The 25,100-nt window shown below is 31.5% G+C and overlaps 3 protein-coding genes across 3 annotated transcripts; all 3 read left to right on the forward strand.

The window, feature by feature from the left end:
- The first annotated feature begins 2,430 nt into the window (after positions 1 to 2,430).
- On the forward strand, positions 2,431 to 5,418 carry LOC113371337. The gene is made up of 5 exons (XM_026611966.1): positions 2,431 to 2,903; positions 3,096 to 3,776; positions 3,831 to 4,117; positions 4,939 to 5,204; positions 5,272 to 5,418. The coding sequence occupies exons 1-5, from the start codon at positions 2,431 to 2,433 to the stop codon at positions 5,416 to 5,418; spliced, it is 1,854 nt and encodes a 617-aa protein (XP_026467751.1).
- Positions 5,419 to 8,057: 2,639 nt separating this feature from the next.
- Positions 8,058 to 9,647, forward strand: LOC113371338. The gene has a single exon (XM_026611967.1). It carries the CDS (start codon positions 8,058 to 8,060, stop codon positions 9,645 to 9,647), a length of 1,590 nt encoding a protein of 529 aa, XP_026467752.1.
- Positions 9,648 to 10,785: 1,138 nt separating this feature from the next.
- On the forward strand, positions 10,786 to 11,751 carry LOC113371339. Its single transcript, XM_026611968.1, has one exon. The coding sequence runs from the start codon at positions 10,786 to 10,788 to the stop codon at positions 11,749 to 11,751; it is 966 nt and encodes a 321-aa protein (XP_026467753.1).
- The last annotated feature ends 13,349 nt before the right edge of the window (positions 11,752 to 25,100 follow it).

Consider the following 25,100-nt stretch of genomic DNA (forward strand, 5'->3'; position numbering starts at 1 on the left):
TACACAGTCGAGTTTCGGCAGCCGTAGTGAGCACATCGTTCAAAATATTTATTTAATAGTATAATTTTGATTGTAGTGAATAGAAGAAATTATAACGGGTTATTATGGATACCGAGCCACCTGACCCGGGTGGCGGTGAGTCACAATCGTTATCAGATGTTGATATAAATACAAGTAGTGAAAGTGAATTGGAGTGGGATAATAATACATATTATGTCACAGAAGGTGACAAAATTCATTGGGTAAATGATACTACTAATATTAGAGATAAATCGGGAATAATTAATAGGAAAGATGGTGAAACATATAGAATTTATAATGAAAATAATGTAATGACTGGTAATAATTCAATAAATGACAGATCGGAAAGTACAAATAAAAAGTTAAAAGCAGATGTAATTGAAGAGGCAAATGCAAATCAAACTAGTGATAATAATTCAGTAGTAAATGAAAACAATGAAAACAATAATAATTGGTATAATATGTGTGTAAAGGACATGGAAACCATTAAAGAAATGAAATTTTATCAAGAAACGGATGAAGGCCCATTCATAGTGCATGCTGAGAGTAAAGATAAAAATATTGGAAGATTTCACCCAATGGCAGTAGGAAGAATCTTTCATAAACATTTAATAAATTTGAGTAAAGATATAGAAGAAATCAGATCAATCGGTAAAAATAAAATAAATATAGTATTGAAAAATTATAAGAGTGCAAATAGAATAATAAGAGAAAATTTATTAGAAATATTTAACATTAATGCATATATACCTAGACACAAATTAATGAGATCGGGAATTATCTTTGATATTGACCCAGAAATAGATGAAAAAGAAATATTGAGCAGTATTCGAAGTGATTGTGAAGTTTTGGCAATTAAATGTTTAAAGGGTAGAAATAATGAAACAAAAAAGGTTAGATCACAACGAGTCAAAATTGTATTTAGAGGTAATAAATTACCGGAAAGAGTTTATATACATTCAGTGAGTTGTAGGGTTGAACCATTTATTCAGAAAGTAATACAGTGCCACAATTGCTGGAGGTATGGTCACGTACAGGCCCAATGTAAAAGTAAAATACGTTGTAAAAAGTGTGCAGAGGAACATAAAATGGAGGTATGTAAAAGTGAATTAGTGATATGCGGTCTATGTTATCGAAATCATCTAGCGGATGATAAAGGCTGTGAGGTTTACTTAAAAAATAAAAAAATTAAAGAGATTATGGCAATGCAGAATATAACATATTCCGAAACAAGAAAGATAGTGCAAAACAATGGATACGCTGAAGCAGTTGGTAACACCAATCAGTTTAAAACATATGAAAGTAGTTACCCAGAAATCATTAATACCACTGCACGGAATTCAAGTACATCAAGTAGTAATAGGTATCAAATACTATCAAATTGGAAGGAAAAAGAAGAATATTATGACAAAGAAGTGTTAATGAGAATAAATAAGCCATATAATAGGAATAATATGAGAAATTTTTACAACAGAAATTTTGAACATCGGTCAGGGGTAGATTTAGTAGAAAGAAATGATAGTACTAACTCAAACAGAAGGAATAAAAGAAATGAGATTAGAGAAATATCAACTGCACGGAGGATACAATTGAGAAGTGATATTATGAATATAATTAAAAAACTAGAGGATCAGAGATATGGGATAGATGTAAATAAAGAAGATAAATATGAATTTGATAAAAACAAAATTAGAATTAGTTTTAGAAAGTTTAGGTAAAGGTAGTGAAAAAAATCATTAGAAATGGTTTATTCTGAAGGAATTGATTAATTATTTATTTAGCAAAGATTAATGTGTGAGTATGTAGGTATAAATTTAAATTTAAATTTAAAAATTATGTATGTGTGTATGTATATATATATGTGTGTGTGTATATATATAAAATATATATTGAAAAAGAAATAATAAGAAGATAGTTAAGGTTCTATTGTATTTATTTGTTTATTTGGTTAAGTAATGTTAAATTAATTAATTAATTATTGTTATTAATTTTTATATATATAAGGATTAAATTATGAGAATAATGCAATGGAATATTAGATCGTTTTATGCAAATAAAGAAAGTTTAGAAGAGTGGTTATATAATAAACAATTAGATATAATAGCATTATCAGAAACCTGGTTCAATAAGAATAGGCAGTATAATCTAAAAAATTTTAATTGTATAAGAAAAGATAGGAACGATAATAAAGGAGGGTCGGCATTATTTATAAATAAAAATATAGATAGTAGGGAATATGAAATAAATTTTGAATCAGTCGAAGATAATAATTGTCAAATGTGTGCAGCAGAAGTTAACGTTAATAAGGAAAAAATTTATTTGATATCATTGTATGTTGTTCCCAAAACGAATATTTCAAAAGAGCAATGGAATAGATTATTCTGTAAAATCCCAAAACCTTGTATCATTATGGGAGATTTTAATGTTCACCATTATGCGTGGGGTTGCTCATATAGTGATAGATATGGTAATGAACTATTGGAATCAATTGAAGAAAACAATTTATATTTAGTGAACAATGGAAGTCCGACTCTGGTATTCAAAAATACAAAAACGGTGGTTGATATAACTTTATGTTCATCAGAAATAATAAATAAGATAAAGTGGGAAGTGCAAAAGGAGTCACTGGGATCTGATCATTTTCCAATCCATGTTGAACTTAATGTGAAAAATGACAAATATATAAATACATCAGTAAGAAAATGGAATTGTAAACGAGCAGACTGGGATAAATATAAATCCGTTATAGAAGAAAAATGCGAAAAGATAGATAATTCTACAACAGAAGTTAGTTATAGTGAATTATTAGATTGGATTGATAGTGCAGCTAACAGCAGTATACAAATTAATAAGGTGAGAAATAAAACCAGAAGACCAATGTGGTTTGATAATGAGTGCTTGGATTTAATTAAAAAACGAAGAGAAATAGAAGCAAAATACAGAAATAATGCAAACTGGGAAAACTTTATGGAATGTAATAGATTCAAGGCAAAAGTAAGAAGAATTTTCAAATTGAAAAAAAGAGAAAGCTGGAATAATTATATAAATAATATAAAACCTAAAACGCCCGCTAGGAAAGTTTTCAAAATGGTAAGATCTATGCTAAATATGGGTGAATCGGGAAATGTATCAAAATGTAGTGATGATGTATTAGATGTTCTAGTAGACAAAATAGCACCACCAGGAGTTAGTTACAATATTGATGAAGATTTAAATGGGTATGCGGAAATGGAAAATGATTTATTAAGTAAACCGTTTACAAAATGGGAACTAGAAAAAACCTGGCATAAAAGAACGGATACAGCGCCTGGATTAAATAATATTCAATATTCAATGTTAAGAAACCTTCCAGAGAAAGGTAAACAAATATTACTAAAGATAATTAATAAATATTGGAAGAGGCCTGAATTAATTGATGACTGGCATATTAATAAAGTGATTTTATTAAGAAAACCAAATATAAATAGAAATGAAATAGATGCCTATAGACCAATAACTTTAAGCTCGTGCATAGCCAAGATAAAAGATAGATTGATAAAGAGGAGGCTAGAATGGTGGTTGGAACATAATAAAATATTCCCAAGAACTCAATTTGGTTTCAGAAGAAAACATAGTACAATGGATAATTTAAGTATATTTATTAGTGACATATATTTGGCATTTTCTAAAAATACATATGTTGTAGCACTATTTAGTGATATAAAGGGAGCTTATGACAATGTAATACCTAATATTTTAATGGATAAATTATTAAAGTTAGGTTTGCCATTAATTTTTGTACGAAGTATAATTTATAATGTTTTTCAAAGAAAAATAGTTATAGAGATGAATGATAGAAAATATGAAAGATACTTATACAAAGGACTTCCGCAAGGGGGTATACTGAGTCCTTTATTATATGCTTTATATGCTTATGACTTAGAAAAAATTTGGGTACCTGGAACAAAGATCTTACAATATGCTGATGATGTTGTGATTTATGTAGAAAGGAAAACATTAAAAGATGCTTTGGAGATTATGACAAACAATATTGATTTATACAATTTATGGTTGAGCAAAAATGGTTTAACATTATCAGAAGAAAAAAGTACGATTGGTATATTCACTAGACATAATAAAAGAAATTTCCCAACAAGCATTCAAACAAAAAATTATAATATAAAAGTTCAAGAAATAAATAAATTTTTAGGAATTTATCTAGATCAAAAGTTGGCATTCAAGACACATATAGAAAGTATTAAAAAAAAGACAGAAAAAAGTATAAATATATTAAGAATGTTAAATAAAACTTGGAATGGTTTACATCCAAGTTCAGCATTAAACCTATATAGAGTATTAATTCGACCAAAATTAGATTATGGCTCTTGGATATTTAGTAACAGTAGAAAAATTCAAGATTTAGACAAGATTCAATATCGATGTCTTAGAATATGTATAGGAGCAATGAAGTCAACGCCAACAAATGTATTATTATTGGAAAGTGGAGAAATGCCATTAGAAATAAGACGAAAGCTCTTATGTGATAAATATATTTTGAAAAACATAATAAATAATGAATCTGTGTTGAATTACAAACTGATGGAAATATGGAGATGTATAGACAGGAGCACATATTGGATAAACAAAAAAGTACCAGACATTCTAAGCAGTTTTCAATTTTTAAAGGATTATAGGAAATTTAACGTAGTCCATGGAGTTCATCCATATTATGAAAAACTGTATTATAATAAAAGAACGATTGTAGTCAAAAAAGAGTATAAAAAGTGGATAGAACACGATGGACCTAATAGTATAATTTTATATACGGATGGGTCGAGAAATAATGTTTCACATAGAGTTGGATGTGCAATATGGATTGAAAAGGAAAAAATACCATATGTTATAAACTCCCGGAGTTTATTTCTATTTATTCGGCAGAACTAATAGCTATTCGTGAAGCTGTTAGAATAGCTAAAATGAATAAGTATGAAAAAACTATGATTTTAACAGATAGTTTAAGTTGTGTAAATAAATTAGAGAAGTTCATGAATACAATAGAATTTGAAGAAAAAATATATTTTGAAATATTGAATGATATAGAGATAATTACAGGGATTGGAAATAACATAAATATTGGATGGGTACAAGGTCATATAGGTGTGGAAGGAAACGAAAAGGCTGATGAACTGGCAAAAATAGCAAGTGTAAGCGGACAAGAATATAATAAATGCTTATATGGTGACATAATTAAGAAAATTAAAATTAAATCAGAGGAGAGATGGAAAGAAGTATGGAGAGAAACATCGCAAAGAAAAGGAAGGCATTACAAATTATATAATGACTGTTTATCGTTTAAACCATGGTTTGAAGAGTTTAAAAATGAAGAAAGAAGTTTTATTGTCACCATCAGTAGGATAAGAACCAAACACGGAAGCTATGCGAAACACTTGCATAGAATAAAAGTGATAAATTCAGATATATGTAAATGTGGAGAGGAAGAAGGTACTCTGGAACATATAATTCTGGAATGTAAAAAATATGAAGAAAACAGAAAAAGAATGTTAAATTATATATATAGAAATTTAGATATTATCAAACCGTTTAACTTAGATCTATTAATTTGTAATAAGAATAGCTATAGAGTAATATATGAATTTTTAGTTAGATCAAAAATTAAAATATAAATATGTATATTTAAAATTATATAGAAAATATTTAAGTTAAAATGTATGTTATATGGCTAATTGTATAATAAGAGGAAGCCAATAAAAATAAAAAAAAAAAAAAAAAAAATCCCGTAAACAGGGACGATCCTGCCCAGGCTCGACGGCTTATATAATTAGGTTATAAAATATGTCAATAAAATGTATTCCGTCGGGCCTGAAATTAAAATGAATATTCAGTCTAGCATAAACAGGCAAAGAATAAGGAGGTATTTTGTAAAATAGTATATAGAATAAATTTAATGTGAATATAAGAAAAGTTTCATTTTCTAAAACAATCATCGTGGGGATTTCGCATTTCATCGATTAATAAAAATTACAGTCCACTATCGAAGCATCAACAACGACGTCATGTAAATCGCTCCATTTGGTCATCTTCGAACCAGATTTTTAAAGTTGATTTTAATCAACGTTTTGAGCCACGCATTCAAGCTTTGGACAGACCAGTTATCAAGACAAAAGCTTATTAGTACTGACTAATAAATGTCTCTAAATAACTGAGTTTAAATTAAAAGTGATTGTGAAAGTGAAACTGTAAAAGTATTCAAAACTTATCTTACAAATACACCTAATAATATTAAAATTGTTGTGTGCAGTGAGGCATTGCCAAAGTTATCGTTGTTGTAAAGACGTGTAATTTACGGTGAAATTAAGGGTCGCTTTTGCTGCATTTGCTCGAATCCATTACTGATTCGAGGCACCGCCGTAATCCTATACTGATACGATAGCGACGCCGGAAGCGACCAGCCTACTATTTTGAGGCATTCACCAGGAACGTGAAGCACCATCCGAGTAACAGTGATCTCTTCAGCACCATCGAGTATTTTGGATCCACTCGAAGATACCGCCACGTTTTCCGTCAAATCAACACTACACCAGATAAGCCATAATTTTATTTCATTATATAAATCTGGACATATTATTGATTGAAATTGGATCTTGCTCTAAGATTTTGGGCCAATTTCGTAAATCCTTAGGTTATTAATTGTTATGAAATATTATATCAGTTATTATAAACATTACTAATTATTGGTTTATATATTTGTTAATTTATTTACACCACAACTTATGTTACTGATGTGCTAGACTCCAATTCTAATATTATTAAATTAGAATTGTTAAATAATCAATTGATTATAGATTTAAATTCTGATATAATCGCTGATATTGCATAACGCCTGTTATACGTAAAATTTTGTAACGGTTTGCGCTTCCCTATCAAAAAATTAAATTATCTTGAGTTCTAAAAACAATTAAAATGGCAGAACTTAAAAAATTTTTAAGAAGGCAACAAAGCTTCAAATCTTATCTTGAAAGGTTAAATAATGATAATTGGGATCAACATTCTTCAGAAATGATAAAAGGTATTAAAAGCATGTTTGACAATAGATTCGCGGAGTACGAAAAGGTTAGGGCAGCCATCCACGACTCGCTTGACGAACAGGATGAAGATGTTTTAATAGATAATATTTACCTAAAGCTAACCATTGAATTCACGCATCACATAGACAATTCAAATAATACACAAAATAATAGTAAAAATTGTGTCAATTTAGCCATAAAATTACCGAATATTCAAATTCCAACTTTTGATGGTAAATATAATAAGTGGATTAGTTTTAGAGATTTATTTACATCCACAATCCACAATAATATTATTTATCGGATGTCGAAAAACTGTACTATTTGAAATGTCATGTGTCGGGAGAAGCTGCCGCTATAATTAATAATATAGCCCTCACTGACAATAATTACTCTGAAGCATGGGCTTTGTTATCTGCAAAATTTGAAAACACGTGTATAATTGTCTATTCACATTTACAAAAAATTATGGATATTCCAACGTGTTCGAAAGGTACATACGAAATTTTAAAATCTTTTTTGAATATTGCACAGCAAAATCTAAATTCTCTCAAAGCGCTGTGCATAAAAGTTGAAAATTGAGACCTTTTAATGGCCTTTTTATTATTGAATAAATTAGATACAGATACCAAAATAAAATTTAATACCTTTCGATCACAAAAGGAATTGCCGACTGTATCGGAACTTTTTAGGTTTTTGGAAAATAGTTGTTTGGCGTTGGAGCTTTCTCGTAAGTTAGACATAGACCCGGACAAAACTCAAATCAAACGAAAAGCTTTGATTTCGGTTTCAAATATTCAAACGATAGTTTGCAAGCTCTGTACAAATGCACATCATCTTTCTACATGTAACAAATTTATTGAAAAACCAGTTTCAGAAAGGTTAGTTTTCATTCGCGAAAATAAAATGTGTTTGAAATATTTAGGTGACAGACATACAATCCGATCATGTAAATCAAAATATAAATGTAAAATGTGTCATAAACCTCATAATTCTTTATTACATTTAGAACAGAGTCTGCAAACTAAAGCAAATAACCCGCAATCTCCCGGGCCGTCTACTGCGGTATTACCTGCATCACAAGTTTTGAATGCTAATTTAAATAACACGTGCGCTCTATTACTGACTATTTGCTTATTTGTCAAACATATTTCGGGGGAAAAAATTCGTGTACGGTGCATTCTAGAAACGGGTTCAGAAATAAATATTATTACCCAAAGGTTAGTGGATTCTCTAGGTATAAACACCGTTCCAAGTTCCGTACAGCTGACTGGAGTTAATGGCATCAATATAAATGGCGATTCAATTGCACGCGTATCGATTTCAAACGAGTCTTCTAGTTTTTCAAAACAGTTATCGTTCGTCATATTAGAAAAAAATACAAACAAAGTACCTTCGAATTACATAAATCCGTCCCAGCTAAATTTACCTGTAGATGTTACTCTCTCGGACCCCCAGTTTTATATACCTGGCGATATTGATATGTTAATCGGGGTCGGTTCATTCTTTGAAATCTTAAGAGGTGAAAGCATATCTTTAGGACATAATTTGCCGGTTTTACAAAATTCAGTGTTTGGGTGGTTTGTTTGTGGATTAGCCTACCCAAACAATGAAAACTTGTCAAATTATAAAAGAACGTTTATTGTAAATAATCTTACATTAAATAAAGCAGTTTCGAGATTTTGGGAGATAGAAGAGATTAATCACGAGGAAATTCCAAACTTAGACGATAGGTTATGCGAAGAGAATTTTGTAAATATCGTAACTATAAATATAAATGGTCGATACACCGTAGCATTACCATTAAAACCAAATGCTTCAACAGCTATAGGCAAATCATTGCAACAAGCAAAGCGTAGATTTTTACATTTAGAAACTCGCCTTAACAAAAATGAGAATTTGAAACGACAATATTGCGATTTTATTAATGAATATATTAAATTAGGGCATGCTTATGAAGCTCCTAATTTTGAACAAAATACCTCACAAAATTCGTTTGCATATTACCTGCCCCACCACGCGGTTTTTAAAAATAGGTGTGACAAAATCCGAGTTGTCTTTGACGCGTCTGCGAAAACATCAACAGGCATTTCTCTGAATGACGTTCTTTATACAGGACAAAAATTACAACAGGATATTTTTACTATCTTACTGCGCTTTAGATCGTATATTTATGTAATGACCGCGGATATTGTAAAAATGTTTCGACAAATTCGCGTCAATGAAGAACATCAAAATTTGCAACGAATTTTATGGCGTGAAAATATTCATGACAAAATTAAATGTTTTAATTTATCTACAGTTACTTATGGAACTGCTTGTGCGCCATATTTGGCTTTTCGTTGGCTGAATCAACTCGTATTAGATGAGGGAGAGAGCTTTCCTTCAGCTTCACGCGCTGTCCAACACGATTGCTACGTGGATGATATTATTTCGGGTGCAAATTCATTAGAAGAGGCAATAAAGTTAAAGGAGGAACTAATACAACTTTTTAATCGTGGCAATTTTCAATTGCATAAATGGGCTGCAAACAACAGTAGCATTATTGATTCCGTTCCTTGACAAAATCGCGAAACGAATGCTTTCAATTTAATCGATAATAAAAATATAATTAAGGCTTTGGGTTTATTGTGGGACCCCAAGAAAGATGTATTTCAAATCTCTTCAAATGCTTCAATTCCATCATCACAAATAACAAAGCGCGCCATTTTATCATCTATTGCCAAAATTTTAGACCCTCTCGGCCTTATTTCGCCTTGTGTAGTTTTAGCTAAATTAATAATGCAAGATATATGGCAGCTAAAAACCGATTGGGATGAAGTTGCTGATAGCACTATTATGAACCGTTGGCTCGATTTTGAAAATAATATAATACACATGCAAAATATAATCATTCCGCGTCCGTTATTTGAATTAGACAAAATTGATCGGATTAAAATTCATGGTTTTTGTGATGCCTCCATGAAAGCTTACGGAGCTTGTACCGACAACGGACAATCCGGCCAATTTCATTTCGCGCGGTATTTACGGTCATAAGTTAATAAACATGGACTTGTGGTGGTATGGTCCAGCATGGCTTAAATTTGAAACTGACTCCTGGCCGTCAATTTTTAATATCAATTTTGAAGTTCCCGAACAAACAGTTCAAAGAAAAATAAATACTTGTTCACAGAGGATGGACGACATGTTCCTACGATTTTCTTGTTTTAATAAACTCCAACGCGTAATGGCTTATTGTATTAGGTTTATTAAAAACTGCAAGAATAAGACTGTCGGACCGCTGACAGTAACCGAATTACAAGAATCATTACACCATATTGTTAAAATCGTTCAAAAACAAAATTTTGAAAACATTCTCAAATATTTGAACAGCGGGTCTGCTAGTACAAAAATAGATAAACAGATTTTAGGTTTAAATCCATTTTTAGATGAGAAGGGTCTATTACACGTTGGGGGTCGAATACAAATGGCAAACATAGAATATGAACAAAAGTTTCCATTGTTATTACCAGCCGATAATCCTTTAACAAATATAATTTTAAAACGAGAACATGTCCGTCTTTTGCATGCCGGTCCACAGACCGTTCTAGCTAATGTTAGACTGCAGTTTTAGCCAATCAAAGGTAGAATCGCAATAAAACGTATAATCAAAAATTGTGTGCGCTGCTTTCGTTTTAATTCTACTAGTTCTCAGCAGATAATGGGAAATCTACCAATTGAACGAGTAACCATAGCTCGTCCTTTTTTAAATACCGGAGTAGACTATGCAGGCCCAATCAATTTGCGTACAAGTCGGCTACGAAAAGCACCGCAAATGAAGGGCTACATAGCACTTTTTATTTGTTTTAGTACAAAAGCCATACATCTGGAACTAGTTACCAGTTTGACAACCGACGCATTTATAGCTGCTTTGAAACGTTTTATCTCGCGCAGAGGCAAATGCAGTAAAATTTTTTCTGACAATGGTACAAATTTCATAGGCGCTAGGCATGAGTTACATAAACTGTATAATTTGTTTAAAAATGAGCATAGTAGAAACGAGGTGATTAACGCGGCTGCCGTAGAGAGCATTGAGTGGAAATTTAATCCACCCCACGCACCACACTTTGGTGGTTTGTGGGAAAGCGCGGTAAAATTAATTAAGCATCATTTGCGAAGAGTAGTGGGAGAAACTTGTCTAACTTACGAAGAATTTTCTACGGTTTTAACCCAAATAGAAGCAATAGTTAATTCAAGGCCAATTACAAGTGTTTTTGATGATAGTAATGAACCCACGTTTTTAAGTCCCGGACATTTCTTGATAGGTGAAGCACTTACCGCATTTCCGGAACCCAGCTTAATCGACGTAACGTTAAGTAGATTATCACTTTGGCAACAACTTAATCAATTAAAAGATAAATTTTGGAAACGTTGGTCCATAGAGTATCTCGGTCAGCTTCAGAGTCGTTACAAATGGAAAACTTCCTCAAAAAATTTAAAAGTAGACGACATAGTTCTTTTAAAGGAAGATAATTTACCTCCATTAAGCTGGTTACTGGGTCGCGTTATAGGCACTGCAATCGGCAAAGATAAAAATGTGAGAGTAGCTACAGTAAAAACAAAAAATGATATATTTATAAGGCCAATTGTTAAATTGTGCCCTTTACCAGTAGAAGATGTAGAATAGATTTTTTTTTCTCATAAAATAAATATATTACTGTACTTTCATTATTTACACAGTACAATTATTTTAAAATTAGTATTAAGAATTATGTTTTACTATAAAATTCATATTGGTATTTGTCAATAATCCTTTTTTATATAAACTGTTGTGATCAATACATTCACATAATTTCACAATTACTTTGTAATTTTAATTAGTACATAATGCCATTGTAAAATTACATACTTATATACATACTGATCTTAATTATAAGTGAATAATTAAGGCGGCGGAGAATTTTTAATCACATCTGGTGTGACCGTCGCTGTAACATTGTAAAATATTATTACATATAACGGTCAGGAAAAGATTTGTTAATCCCGTAAACAGGGACGATCCTGCCCAGGCTCGACGGCTCATATAATTTCAGGTTATAAAATATGTCAATAAAATGTATTCCGTCGGACCTGAAATTAAAATGATATTCAGTCTAGCATAAACAGGCAAGGAATAAGGAAGTGTTTTGCAAAATAGTATATAGAATAAATTTAATGTGAATATAAGAGAAGTTTCATTTTCTAAAACAATCATCAGCGGATTTCGCATTTCGTCGATTAATAAAAATTACAGTCCACTATCGAAGCATCAACAACGACGTCATGTAAATTGCTCCATATATATTAAAAATGAACAATCAAGATCACATAATTCAAATTCCCACAGTATAAAGAGAAATTATAAAGTTAATGATAAAATATAATGATAAAAATATCACAACAAAACATATTTATTCTGAATTGAATAAAATTATAATTATAAATCCAATTGAAGGGAAATACCCAGATCTGAATTGGAATATAATTTGGAAAAATATATCTAATGAATATACTCCTACTACTGTATGGCGATCCAAAACATATCTTGTATTAAATGAAAAAAATGCAACAAAAGACCCCTTATTAAGGCATAAGATAACTGATAATAAATGCAATTTTTGCCAAAAAATGATTCAATTCAACATGAAGTACAATAATGTGGAATGGCTGCAACAATTTGGAAATGGACCACGGAAAAAATCAAAACAACTTGTGGTATAGACTTAGAAAAAATGGACATTAAAAATATTTTTGAAATTAAAATAAAAAATAGTGAAAAGCAAAGAGCCTTACTATGGTTTGTTTCTGCCACAGTATGGTATAATTTGGAGAAAAAAAATCACTATACGATTTTCTGAACGAAATGAGAAGAAAAGGGATGACTAGGAAGGAGTTTGGCAGTAAAAAATATATATTTTGTTTTTAAATAAATTAAAATTTGCTTTAACCAATTCAGATTATGTTAATTATAGTTTTAAAATCACAATGTATTGAAAAAATTAAAAAAAGAGGAAACTTACATTGAATCTCTTCAAATAGAGTTTAAGATAAATATAACTAGCTTGAATTTAAAATATATACCGATCAACAGTTTCGTGGGAAAGTTCTTTTTATTGAAACCCTAATATTTTTTTGTTCGATAAACTTAACTTGATATTGTGACGGATTGAGGTTGAAGCCCCCTTCTCGGGGTATTGCAACGACTTCCAAATAATACATCTTAGCGTTGCATCCCCTTTACAAAAGAGTTACCTCAACTCCTTAACCCGACTTCTATGAACACCCTGTAATTACCTGTGGAAACTAAACCAACTAACTACGCGAATGAAACAGAATGTACTTTTATCTTATTTAATTTAACTAATTATTATTACAGATCTGAGGACATGACCGTACCTACGCGTACAGTCATGACCTGTGCCTAAACTCTAACGTACTTATAAAACTTTATTAATTACTAACGACAGATTAACATAACAGGTTAACGGATTAACGGAGTATACTATACGGAGGCAATAGCTTTTAAACAATACATCTGACCTTTGCTGGAACGGGTTCTCCTCTCCTGGCACACACACACACCACTATACACAAAGCGGGTCCAGCGACTCGCGCCTGGACCCGACCGACCTCCTCAGAGGATGTTACATTTCTTAATGCTCTTTTTAATCCTCGATTTGGATCTTATATTGCAGGAACCCTAGTAGAAGTAGGTGGGGGAGTCCATTTGCACTGAAGGTTGTGCAACCCTTTGGCGATAATACCAATTGTCGTTACAATATATGTAACTTACAAAATTTATGAAATTATAGCATGTGAAAGATGAAATTGAAATAAAAGTGGTATTTATAAAGCGTTCAGATAATAAAAATGAAATATTTCACCAGAGTTTGCATGGCACAAACAACAACATAAAAAGAAAATAAATCTAATATTAAAATATTACAAAAAATGGAATGTATAAAGAACCAGAAAATATCGATAAAAGATTTTTGTTTCTAAGACATATAATGATATAAAAGTTGGAACTTCACCTACTACAAAATGTGCAGCATATTGTATGCTCAAAAATAAATCTTATGCCGCGCGATATATGTGTATATGAAATTTAGTGGTAAGTAGAAACAAGTGAATGTATAATTAAAAGACAAAATACTTTGTTTTACCTATATATACCAAAGAGATAATGTGTGCTCTATTTGACATAATATTAGCTCTAACGGAGTTTCTCCCGATCACAAAAAAATAGCCGCAGTAAAAAATTTTACTTCTCCTACTAACCAGAAAGAAATTAAAATATTTTTAGGTTTATCTGGCTACTATCGCAAATTTATTAAAAATTACTCACAAATCGCATTACTTTTAACAGAATTATTGAAAACAGACGTAAAATTTGTTTGGGCGGATAAGTGCGAGGAGGCTTTTAACGAATTAAAAAATAGGGTAATGAATCCTCATTTATTACAATATCCTGATTTTGACGAGAGTTTTCTTTAACTACCGACGCCAGCGGTTTTGCATTAGGTGCAATCTTATCACAAAAAGTTGACGGGAAAGTTTTGCCTATCGCGTAAGCGTCCAGGATCTTACATTCGGCCGAAAAAAACTATTCCACATTAGATAAATAATTGCTAATTATAGTCTGGAGTATAAATCATTTTAGACCTTATTTATATGGCAAACCCTTCAAATTAGAGAAATACGAATTTGAAATAATTTATAAATCAGGAAAATCTAACACCAATTCCGATAGTTTATCTAGATCTTTTTTCGATTTACAAAAATTAGCTTTAGATACTACTAATAAAATGATATTCTTGACAATGCAGTTCAAATGTCATTTTTATGTAGATGTCGCGTAGCTGTAGATCAAGAAATTAACTTTGAAAATTCTTTAACTACCATTAGTTCTTCAGTTATAATTAACAATAATATCCAAGAATCAAACAAAAAAATTTTAACTTCCATTGCAAACAAAGAAAATGCTTTATTATTCGTAGTAAAAAATCAGCCATCCGATGAAAAATTAAACAATTACTTAGATTTCTTTCAGCATACGAACTTTAATGAATATCTCGATAAATATAAAAAGCATCAATATATCACCATAAATTTTGGTCAAAAATCTGTTTTTTATTCAATTGTAAATAATATGAACTCTCAGCCTTCACTCGAAGACTTTTTCCACTGCTTATATAACTTAAGAACATATTTAATTCAACAAAATATCAAATTAATTGCTATTCCTTCTTCTATTCAATTCAAAAGTTTTTGTCACATTTCCTTAGAAAATTTTGGAACGTTGATACGCTATATTTTGAAAAACACTGATATACAAGTTAAAATTTACCATGATAAATTAATTGACGATTTAACCACAGAGGAAATAAATAAAATTTTAGAACAATTTCATAAATCTCAACTAACGGGAGGACATTTAGAACATAAAAAAACATTTAATAGAATTAGAAATATCTATAGGTGGCCGAAAATGCGGAAACAAATATAAGAGTATGTCAACAAATGCAAAAAAAATAAAATATCTAGATTAACTAAACAACCTTTAGTAACTACCGCTAGAGAACCTTTTTTTTTAAATTTGCATTGACATTTGTGGTCCGTATCCATATTCTAAGTCGGAAAATAAATACCTCTTAACATACATTTGCGATCTCACTAAATTTGCAGGCGCAATACCCATACCTAACCAAGAGAGCGCAACGGTTGCAGACGCAGTGGTATCAGAAATTGTTTTAAAGTTCGGTCTTAATATAATTTAATATTTCTTTCGGTTTCCGAAAGAAATATTGTCCGATCAGGGAACTACGTTCACCAGCAACTTATTTAAAGATGTTTGCAAATTATTAAAAATAAAAAAAATTAAAACTTCCCATATAGACAAGAGTCGAATGGCTCTATGGCATATATTAATAAAACTTAAACCGATTGGGATAGATGCATTAAGTATGCCGTTTTTATTCATAACACCACTATTCATGGCGCAACCAACTACACGCCTTTTGAATTGTTATTTGGTAGAAAAATAGAGATACCTTTGTCTTTAACAAAATCAGCAATTATCAATATAATTACGACTCTTCTGTTCATGAATTGAAATCCAGATTGCTATATGCTAACAAACTTGCTCGTGAAAATTTAATACATAGTAAGGAACAAATTATCACATTATGATCAAAATATAAATCCACAAACTTTCGAAGTTGATGACTTTGTTCTTCTAAAGACGAAACACAAATTATGCGGAGATGTAAAAAGCTTCCACCATTATGGAAAGGGCCTTTTAAAATTTTAAAATCCGATAATATTAATTATCGGAAAAAATTCACAGAAAATGATTAGAAGACCCCTGATTTTCGCAATCTTTATCAAACAGTCAGAAAATAAAATAAATTAAGTAATCATAGGATAAGTGCATCAATAATAATAATCATATAATAAGTGTAAATAGTAATGCTAAGTTTAAATTTCATAAATTATTTAATAATTTTTTTTTAATAAGTATTTTGTATTCTAAAGTTGTACAATTAATTTTTCTTTGTATAATACGCCGAGGACGGCTTTATTCTTGCAAGGGAGGTGTTAAGAACTATTATGTATTTTATCTTGTATGTTGGTACCATCTATATTATATAAAACTTTTATAAATCGACCCTTATCCGACAATAAGGATTGAATCAGGTAAAAACAGATTATTATTGAGCGGGGGTTAGTTATGTTTGAACCGCCAACAAGTACAGATTAAAAATATCAACACCCAATAATGTAAGTTACAATTTAAAATAAAATCAATAAATCTTAAAAAGTTTTTGTTTTTACATATGAAGAAGAGAACCAATAATTAATATCTCTTCAATGAATATTGTGTTTTTTGAATAGGCTTTTTGATAATTGGTTAAAATTATTGTCAAGGTATGGAAATCATATATTAGTCATTATTATACTAGTATATATAATGATTGTAATTATATTTTGATTTATATAATTTATATAATTTTACATTCAAATTACCACATTGAGATTTAAATACTAATTTGTATGTATTGCTGATATGTATTTGAGTGTATGTTGTTTTCCAATTAGAAATATCAAAAACAAGGCAATACTATTACATTTTGACGCATTTCATGTGTTGCCTGTTGAATATTAAAAAATAGTTAAATGTATTTTATTGCATAAGTAAATAGTAATTAATTATCCTCCAAAATTTTCTCAATATTTGCAATTGTCAATACAAATTGTTAATATCGGTTTTAAATATCGTGGAGTGAGTACGAGATCGATTTTATTCAGCTTCACTTTTTATTTTTATAATATCCATGCTGCATCTCATGTCTCCATTTCCGTCATATGACTTCACAAATTTAGTGATATATGCTAAACAAATAAATAATTTGTCGAAGATTGGAAATAAATTGTCCAAGAGATCAGGTAAATCAGATGAAGGTTCCTTTGTTGCATTGTCATCATAATTTAGCAAATCAATATTCACGACTAAGTTATTTCTGCAAGTATTAAAACATCTTCGTTTGTCTTTGATGTCTTGTCTCTCTTCGTCACCGATATAAAATACCTCAAAATCCATTGAATGTGTTAAAATTCCGACGACTAAACTAAGACTACCACTTTTTTAACACGTCGTGTTAATGTATGTGAAAATCAATAATCTTTAATGCCCATGCTCTTTCTATTTGGTCGAAAACTATTTGCACAATCAGTAAGATAAATTTGAATGTCTAAATTGTAAAATGACTAGATTGTAAAAAGCTTCGCAAAATTTCTTACACAGATGTTCCAAGTCACTCGTCGGTCTGGCGTATCAATCAAATTATTAGTATTGGTACAACCACAATAGTCATTAAAAATCCATTTTCTTTGGGCATTATCGCATCTGAATCTGTCTTCTAAACGAATAGTTCAAAATTTTAAAAATCCCAAGCCGTTAATGTTCTGATCCCATCTCATTTTATATTTGAATCATAATTTTTATATACATATATTGTTGCAAATTGTACAGAAAATATCGTGTATTATTCACGAACTCCTCGTATTATGCACAAATTTGTCTGGGCAAAGTTTGACTTCTTTCATGACATGTTTTAGACTCATGTTATTTCATGTAGAAGCAAAACTATGCATAATTTGATTTGTATCAAATTGAGACTTTCTTCACATTGAAATAATATGACTAAACATTTAAATTGTTTCACTTCCAATAATACTTATTTGTTCTTCATCTGGAGGCAATAAAAACGCAATTTGATATCATGCTACTATCAGTCGTTATTAGTATTAACCTTCTTTCACGATCTATTGCTGATAAACTAAGATAATTATATCTATAAATTTTTATAACTGCTGTAATATAATTAATAACACCGTTTTTACTTAAAGTCAATAGCACATTATATTTTTTTCACCAACGTAATAATTTTTCATTATTATCATATTATTTTATTTATAACACTATTACCACCATAATCTAGTCTAATCCACCAAAATCTAATCTAATCCACCAAAAAGAGCTTGATAGAAAGAACAAAAGAAATATATAGTGAGACAAGAAACAAAGTAAAAGTAGGAAACAAAACAAGTGAGGTGTTTTGGACAAGAGAAGGAGTCCGTCAAGGATGCCCGTTAAGTCCAACACTGTTTACGATCTTAATAGCGGATTTGGAGGAGGTGCTGAGAAAAGGGCAAACGGGAGGCGTGGTAGTTGGAAAAGAGAAATTTTGGAGCCTAGCTTATGCGGACGATCTGGCAATTTTGGCAACAAGCGAAAAAGACATGCAGGAAACAATGAAGCGGCTAGAGCGGTACCTGGAGAAAAGGAAATTGGTATTGAATGAGGAAAAGTCAAAGGTAATGCTTTTTAAAAAAGGGGGAGGGAGAAAAAAGAGTACAAACTGGCTATGAAAAGGGGTCAGTATAGAGGAAGTCAAAGAGTTTACTTATCTGGGGTACCACTTTACAAAAAGTGGCAAAATGAAAGAGCATATCAAAAATCTGGCAAAAAAAGCAAACACAGCAATGAGAAGTACGTGGAGCCTCGGCGAGAAGTTATTCCACAATAACTTCAGCAGGAGAATTAAGATGTTTGACAGTTTGGTAGTCGGAGTGTTGGCTTACGGCGCAGAGATTTGGAGTTGGAGGGAGATCGCAGAACTAGAAAGAGTACAGAAAAAATACCTGAAATGGATACTTGGTCTGGAGTCCTGTACTCCGGATTATGTACTCTATGAAGAGGTAAAACGAGACAAATTACATCTGAGATTAGCAAAGAGAGCGATTAATTATGAAGAAAAACAGTTAAAGACAGGAGTAAATGCCATAGTGAAGGAGTGTATTAGCGAAAGAAGAAGAGGTAAAGGGGATAAAGAGAGGTTGGATGAAAGGATAAGATACATAAATAAATGTGGATTTGGCCAGGAGGGCATAGTCCAGCTGAGTGAAACCGGAGCGAATGTTGGAGAGGTACTGCGGGAGAGAGGAAGCGAGGTACAAAGTCAAGAGAACTGGAACAAACTGAAAAGATCTAGATACAATAGAAAGTATAGAAAAATAATGACAAGTGGACTTCCGCAGTATCTAAGAGGCTGGAGCAATGGATGCGATCAGAAGGTAATTGCGCGGTATAGATGTGGCACCATGGAGAAAAACAACAAACACTGGCTGAACCCTGAAGAACGAAGGTGTGAGTTGTGCGGGAAGGAGGAGGACACGGTTGAGCATTGGAAGGAAAGATGCGCGATGTTAGAGAGAACAAACAGTTCTATAGAAGACGTTCTCTATGGCAAAAATGATAAGGAAAGTCTGGGCTGGTTAAAACAATCAACCGCATGAAGAAAGCAAAGGAAAAAGAGTTACTTGGGCAACCAGTCCAGAACGTTATAGTTATTAGAAACCACTAGGATTAGACTTTTCTGTTTATTTTTATTTTTTGTATATAAAGTAGGTTTAAAGTATTATTGGTATAATGATGTATTTCTAGGCCATTAGGCTGAAATAAAATAAATATAATATAATATAATACCACCATAATCTTATTTTTCTCATGTTATTTCTCAATAGTTTTGCTAGCATTCAGCAATTTCAATTTCTATCCAAATCCTATACATTTTATTCAAAGACGCCACACATTTAATATAAAAAAAACATAATTTAAGAAAACTACCGACACTTTACATCAACAATACAATACTTAATTTGAATAGTTTTTTGTACTTGAAATGATGCGCAGATCTTTAAGATTAATTTTTGTTCAGCAAGAAACTCATAAACAAATAAATTATGTAATACAACTAAAATATTTAATTTTCGAGAGTATCCGTAAGTGAAAGCTCAAATAGTGTCAATCGCAAACCATTTTCTTGATTTTCTGGAAGACGTGTTATGTTTTTATGTGATGGATTGCCATGCAAAACTCTACCAAAGGAAAACAAAAAATACAATATTATTTAAATTAAATATAATTTACTACATAGTTACCATTTTTCAGGTTATATTTTTCGTACACTTTCTAATTTATTTTATTCCATAATACCCTAATATTTCATTTTTAACAAAACAATTGCAACAATAGCCTGGTTTTTATTAAAAGACGAGGCTTAATATGCAAATTAAACTAGTTGTAAGTGGCATTTTGCCTTAAGAAAAGTTGCACGAACTGCCCGCACTATTATTTTCCTAGCAACCTTATATAATAAGTTTTAAATATTAAATAAAATGTCGAATTTCCCATGATCTTTTTTTTTCAAGTACCAATTTAATTTTATATATTGAAATATATATTTTTGAATAAAAAAATGTTTAATTTTTTCTCATCATATATCATTGACAACATATTTGTGATTTTGTTGAAAATATATTTTGTTGGCGTATATTTTGTTCTCATTTGATTTAGTCGAATTAATTATCTTTTCTTTATTATATATTCAAATAAATCTTATCTAGAACTGAACCTAATGGTAAATTTACGCGCTGCGGTTGGTGGCGACATCTATTGAATGCTGAAAGAATTATAGTTGATGTAATATCAAAGCAGCCATGTTTGCCAGCTATTTATACTTATTATCTATGCATATGACATTGAATAGCCATATATTGTTAACCGATGCATAATTTGAAAGATAATTATTTCAAGAATTTTTCGAAACTGTGCGTAATAGACTTGTAGTTGGAGGATACTTCATAGGCAAGCATATAAATTGGGGATATCGATTAGTGATTAGTGAATCCCAATGGCAAAGAATTAAATAAATTAATTCAACAACAGAATTTTACAACTATTTTCACAGAAACACCTACACACTGGCGCACTTATCCAGCCAGAATATTTGACTTTTTGTATTTCTTCTAAGTTTTTGGTATCAATAAGTCATATTGAGGTTTAAAATTGTTTTTATTTATCATCTGCTGCTGCTTTCTTAGACGTGAGCCAAGCATTTGATAAAGTTTGGCATGAAAGCCTTCTCTACAATATCGGAAATTCATTGCCAACATACAAGATGTTTTTCGAGTTCTACCATACTCGAAAAAAATTTCAAGTTAAGGTTGGCGATACAATAACTGAGGCGAAAATAACGGAAGCAGAAGTCCACCCAGGGCAGTGTTTTGGGGCCGTTTCTTTACCTTATTTATACTAATGATTCTCCCACACAGAGAAACACCATCTGCCGAACAAAGCTGTCCAAAAGTAACGCTTGGCAGCGACGAAATTCCTGAAAACAACGTTATTAAGTACCTGGACTGCACTTAAATTCTAAGCTTACCTGGAGATTCCACATAAATAATAAAGTACAGCAAATAAAAGTAAAAATGCAACAGTTAAATTGGCTTTCAGGTAGAAAGTCAAAACTTTCACTACATAACAAAGTTTTAATCTATAATACAGTGCTGAAACCGGTTTCGGCCTATCGCTTTCTACACCAGAAAGCTCATATCTACTGAACAGCGGTATTAAACTTATGATCGCGAGCTACTAGCCATCTATGCTGCCATAAAGTATTTTGAATATCTGCTAGAAGGAAGACACTTTGTAATCAAGACAGACCACAAGTCAATCACATATGCGTTTCAGCAGAGACTTGAAAAGGCGTCAGACAGGCAGCGTCGACAATTAGAATACATATCGCAGTTCTCTACTGAAATCGTGTATGTGAAAGGTGAGGAATATGGCAGAAACATTATCTAGGATCAACACTATCGAAATGCCTACAAGACTATCAGCTGAACAGATATGCATTGAGCAGAGTTTGGTCCCGGAATTGTTGATGGAGAAACTGATTGTGAATCAGATTCGAATTCACATCACAGACCATCAGCAACTGAACCAACGAAGAAGACCCCAAAAACATATGACGTAAAATTAACTTTTCTTTTGACAGATAGCCGTCAATTTTTTATTTTAGGGGGAGTACTATGGCGTCCTCCTAACAAAGGTTATCTAAGTAATCACAATCATCTTTCGTTTATACGTCAAAAAAAAAATTGTTTGATCTCGCAAGTTTACGTGTTCGTATTTTTCTGATCAAATTAAATTATCATCAAAGTAAAATAGTGTTTTAAACGTTTATAAAATAAATATATAGTTACAACAATTAAGAATCGATTTTAAAAGAAAACATTGCAAGGATTTAGAAGTTATTTTAAAGGACGGCAACAGAAGAGATATAAACTCAATAAAGTTAGATGCTTTTCGTGATATTTTTCAGACAATTGATTCAAATATTCGAAATCAATTTGATATCTTAAATCATATAGTATATAATAATTTAGCTTTTCCTAACTTTTTAATTGCCTTGAATACTCTTAACTTTACCTGTTTGTGTAGGTAAGTAGTGCACGTAGTTTTTCGAAATTGAAAGTGATTAAAACTTATATAATATGTTACACGTTAGGCTGAATAGTTAATTAGCGTTGAACATGGAATAGATCAGGGTTCGCTCGGTGAGTGAGATCGATGAACGCTGAAGTGTGAACATTAAATTCTAAAACAAAAGAAATATGTGGTTTTTTGTCTTTCACAGTGCCTACGGTCCAGCCATGTTTTAAATAATTAAATCTCAAGTAACACTACGCATGATTAATCCCATATATGGTTTCCCTCTTTAGAGGAAGACATTGCCTTCAGCCCAGCCATATGTTTAACTTCTTATAAATAAAACTAAATTGTGCGATGAGTTTCAATCGACCTGTTGAAACAGTGTCAAAAAATGGTTTGCCCAAGAAAGCACCAATTTAACAAGAGAGCGTACACAAGCAACGAATTTCGGCAACTGCTAAATTCAAATAATAGCACCGACGACCCATCTAAACTAGAGTTATCAAATAGATTTGCAGCCATATCGAACACAGATTGAGACATGGATACGGAATCCGAAAAACTAATGGAAATTGCCAATGCAATAATCAAGAAAAGGGTACGGGAAAATAGCTTCGAAGGAAGAGCAAAGAAGAGAGCCTTTGGCAACACCAACGCAACAACATCTTAAAACGTTGTTAGAAAGACAAAACTTCCGCAAATTACAGTGACTAGTGTATTGAAGCAATCTGAAAAATGCAAACTTTAATTAATTTTTTTTAGTGAAACCGCTTTTCATAGGCCTCTAATATTTTACCACGGTCAGTTTGGGCATCAAATCTTCCATTGAAAATTGAAAACTACTAACTATGTCCTCGAGTGCTACCATTGTCAAACTTTTGGGCACTCACCTAAGATTTATCTACCAAGGCATTGTATGAAGTGGACGGAGTCTCAACAAATTGGCCTCTGCAAGGAAAATGATACCCCCAATCCAACATGCTGCAACTGCAACGGACCTCACCCGGCAATCAATAAAAACTGTCCCACACTACTGAACTATTTAAAGAAAAGAGAAAACACAAACTCAAACCGATATTAATACCAGCACCTACTTTAGCACCTCTTCAGAAGAAGTACAGTGAAGCAGTCACTATATCTCCCGCTGAAATGGCTCATAATATTGATAATAACGACAATAACACAGAAATGTTTCTCAAACTGATCAAAGGGCTTCGACATATCTAAAATTTTGAATAATGTTCAAAGTGTTCTTACCTAAATTCTTAGCAGCCAAAGGCATAACCGAAATTATGATGCTCGCAGTCGAGTTTTACAGCGCCAGCTTCAAATAATGAATAATGAAACAATTGTGAACTTAATGACAAGAAACTGCAGATGTCTAATTAGAAAAGAGCAACAACTCCAATTTTTATATGGCTATGAAATCAGCGTTGCTTTTCTAACGTGGATGCTGGATACAGCTAACTACTATATTCCTGGCTATGAATGGTATAAGACACGCACGACATCTGTAAGTGGAGGCACAGCTATGCTCGTAAAATCCAATATTTCTCACACTGCAATAAATATACCTCTAGTATGCAAGCCATGGAATGAAATAAATTACCTTGGTGGCTATCTATGCATATCCTACAGAAACATTAGATCTGAAAGATTTATCAATGATCATGAAATTGGTTCAAACACTCAGCCTGGTTCTGCCGAAACAATAACACTCAGAAAGAGCTCTAGCAAAATTTACTTAATAAATAACTTATAAATACTTTGTAAATAATATTCACAATATTACATTTCTACATAGCAATACACCTATACGTTATCCACCAAAGACCCAATATCCAATCAAAAGAAATATACAATCACAGCAATATCTCCGGATCACAACCTAGTACTAGCTAACATTTCAATAAAATTATACAAGATAAAAAAAGCGATAAGATATTTAGCTTCAGAAACGCATGCAAAAACTTTGACAAAGGAAAACTTGAGAGACAGGAAGGAAAATTCATTCCCCCCATGTGGGGGAGATCATACTGCTAACAGCCCGGAATGTCCTGTACTGATAAGACACAAAAGTATATACGAATTAATAGAAACTCTCAACATTGTATTTCACGAAGCAAGAAATATTTTACACAATGAAAAATACTCGA

This window comes from Ctenocephalides felis, unplaced genomic scaffold (assembly GCF_003426905.1).
Source record: "Ctenocephalides felis isolate EL2017-DRISC unplaced genomic scaffold, ASM342690v1 CF-g0.4_SCAFFOLD_01492, whole genome shotgun sequence".
Taxonomy (NCBI): domain Eukaryota; kingdom Metazoa; phylum Arthropoda; class Insecta; order Siphonaptera; family Pulicidae; genus Ctenocephalides; species Ctenocephalides felis.

Bases quoted from the DNA above. Each gene is read 5' to 3' on its own strand.
- LOC113371338 (XM_026611967.1), top strand. From the start codon at position 8,058: ATGTGTCATAAACCTCATAATTCTTTATTACATTTAGAACAGAGTCTG.
- LOC113371337 (XM_026611966.1), top strand. From the start codon at position 2,431: ATGGGAGATTTTAATGTTCACCATTATGCGTGGGGTTGCTCATATAGT. The intron at 4,118-4,938 runs GTATATTCACTA...TTTATTCGGCAG, and splicing joins AGAAGAAAAAAGTACGATTG to AACTAATAGCTATTCGTGAA. The intron at 5,205-5,271 runs GTAAGCGGACAA...AAATTAAATCAG, and splicing joins AACTGGCAAAAATAGCAAGT to AGGAGAGATGGAAAGAAGTA.
- LOC113371339 (XM_026611968.1), top strand. From the start codon at position 10,786: ATGGGAAATCTACCAATTGAACGAGTAACCATAGCTCGTCCTTTTTTA.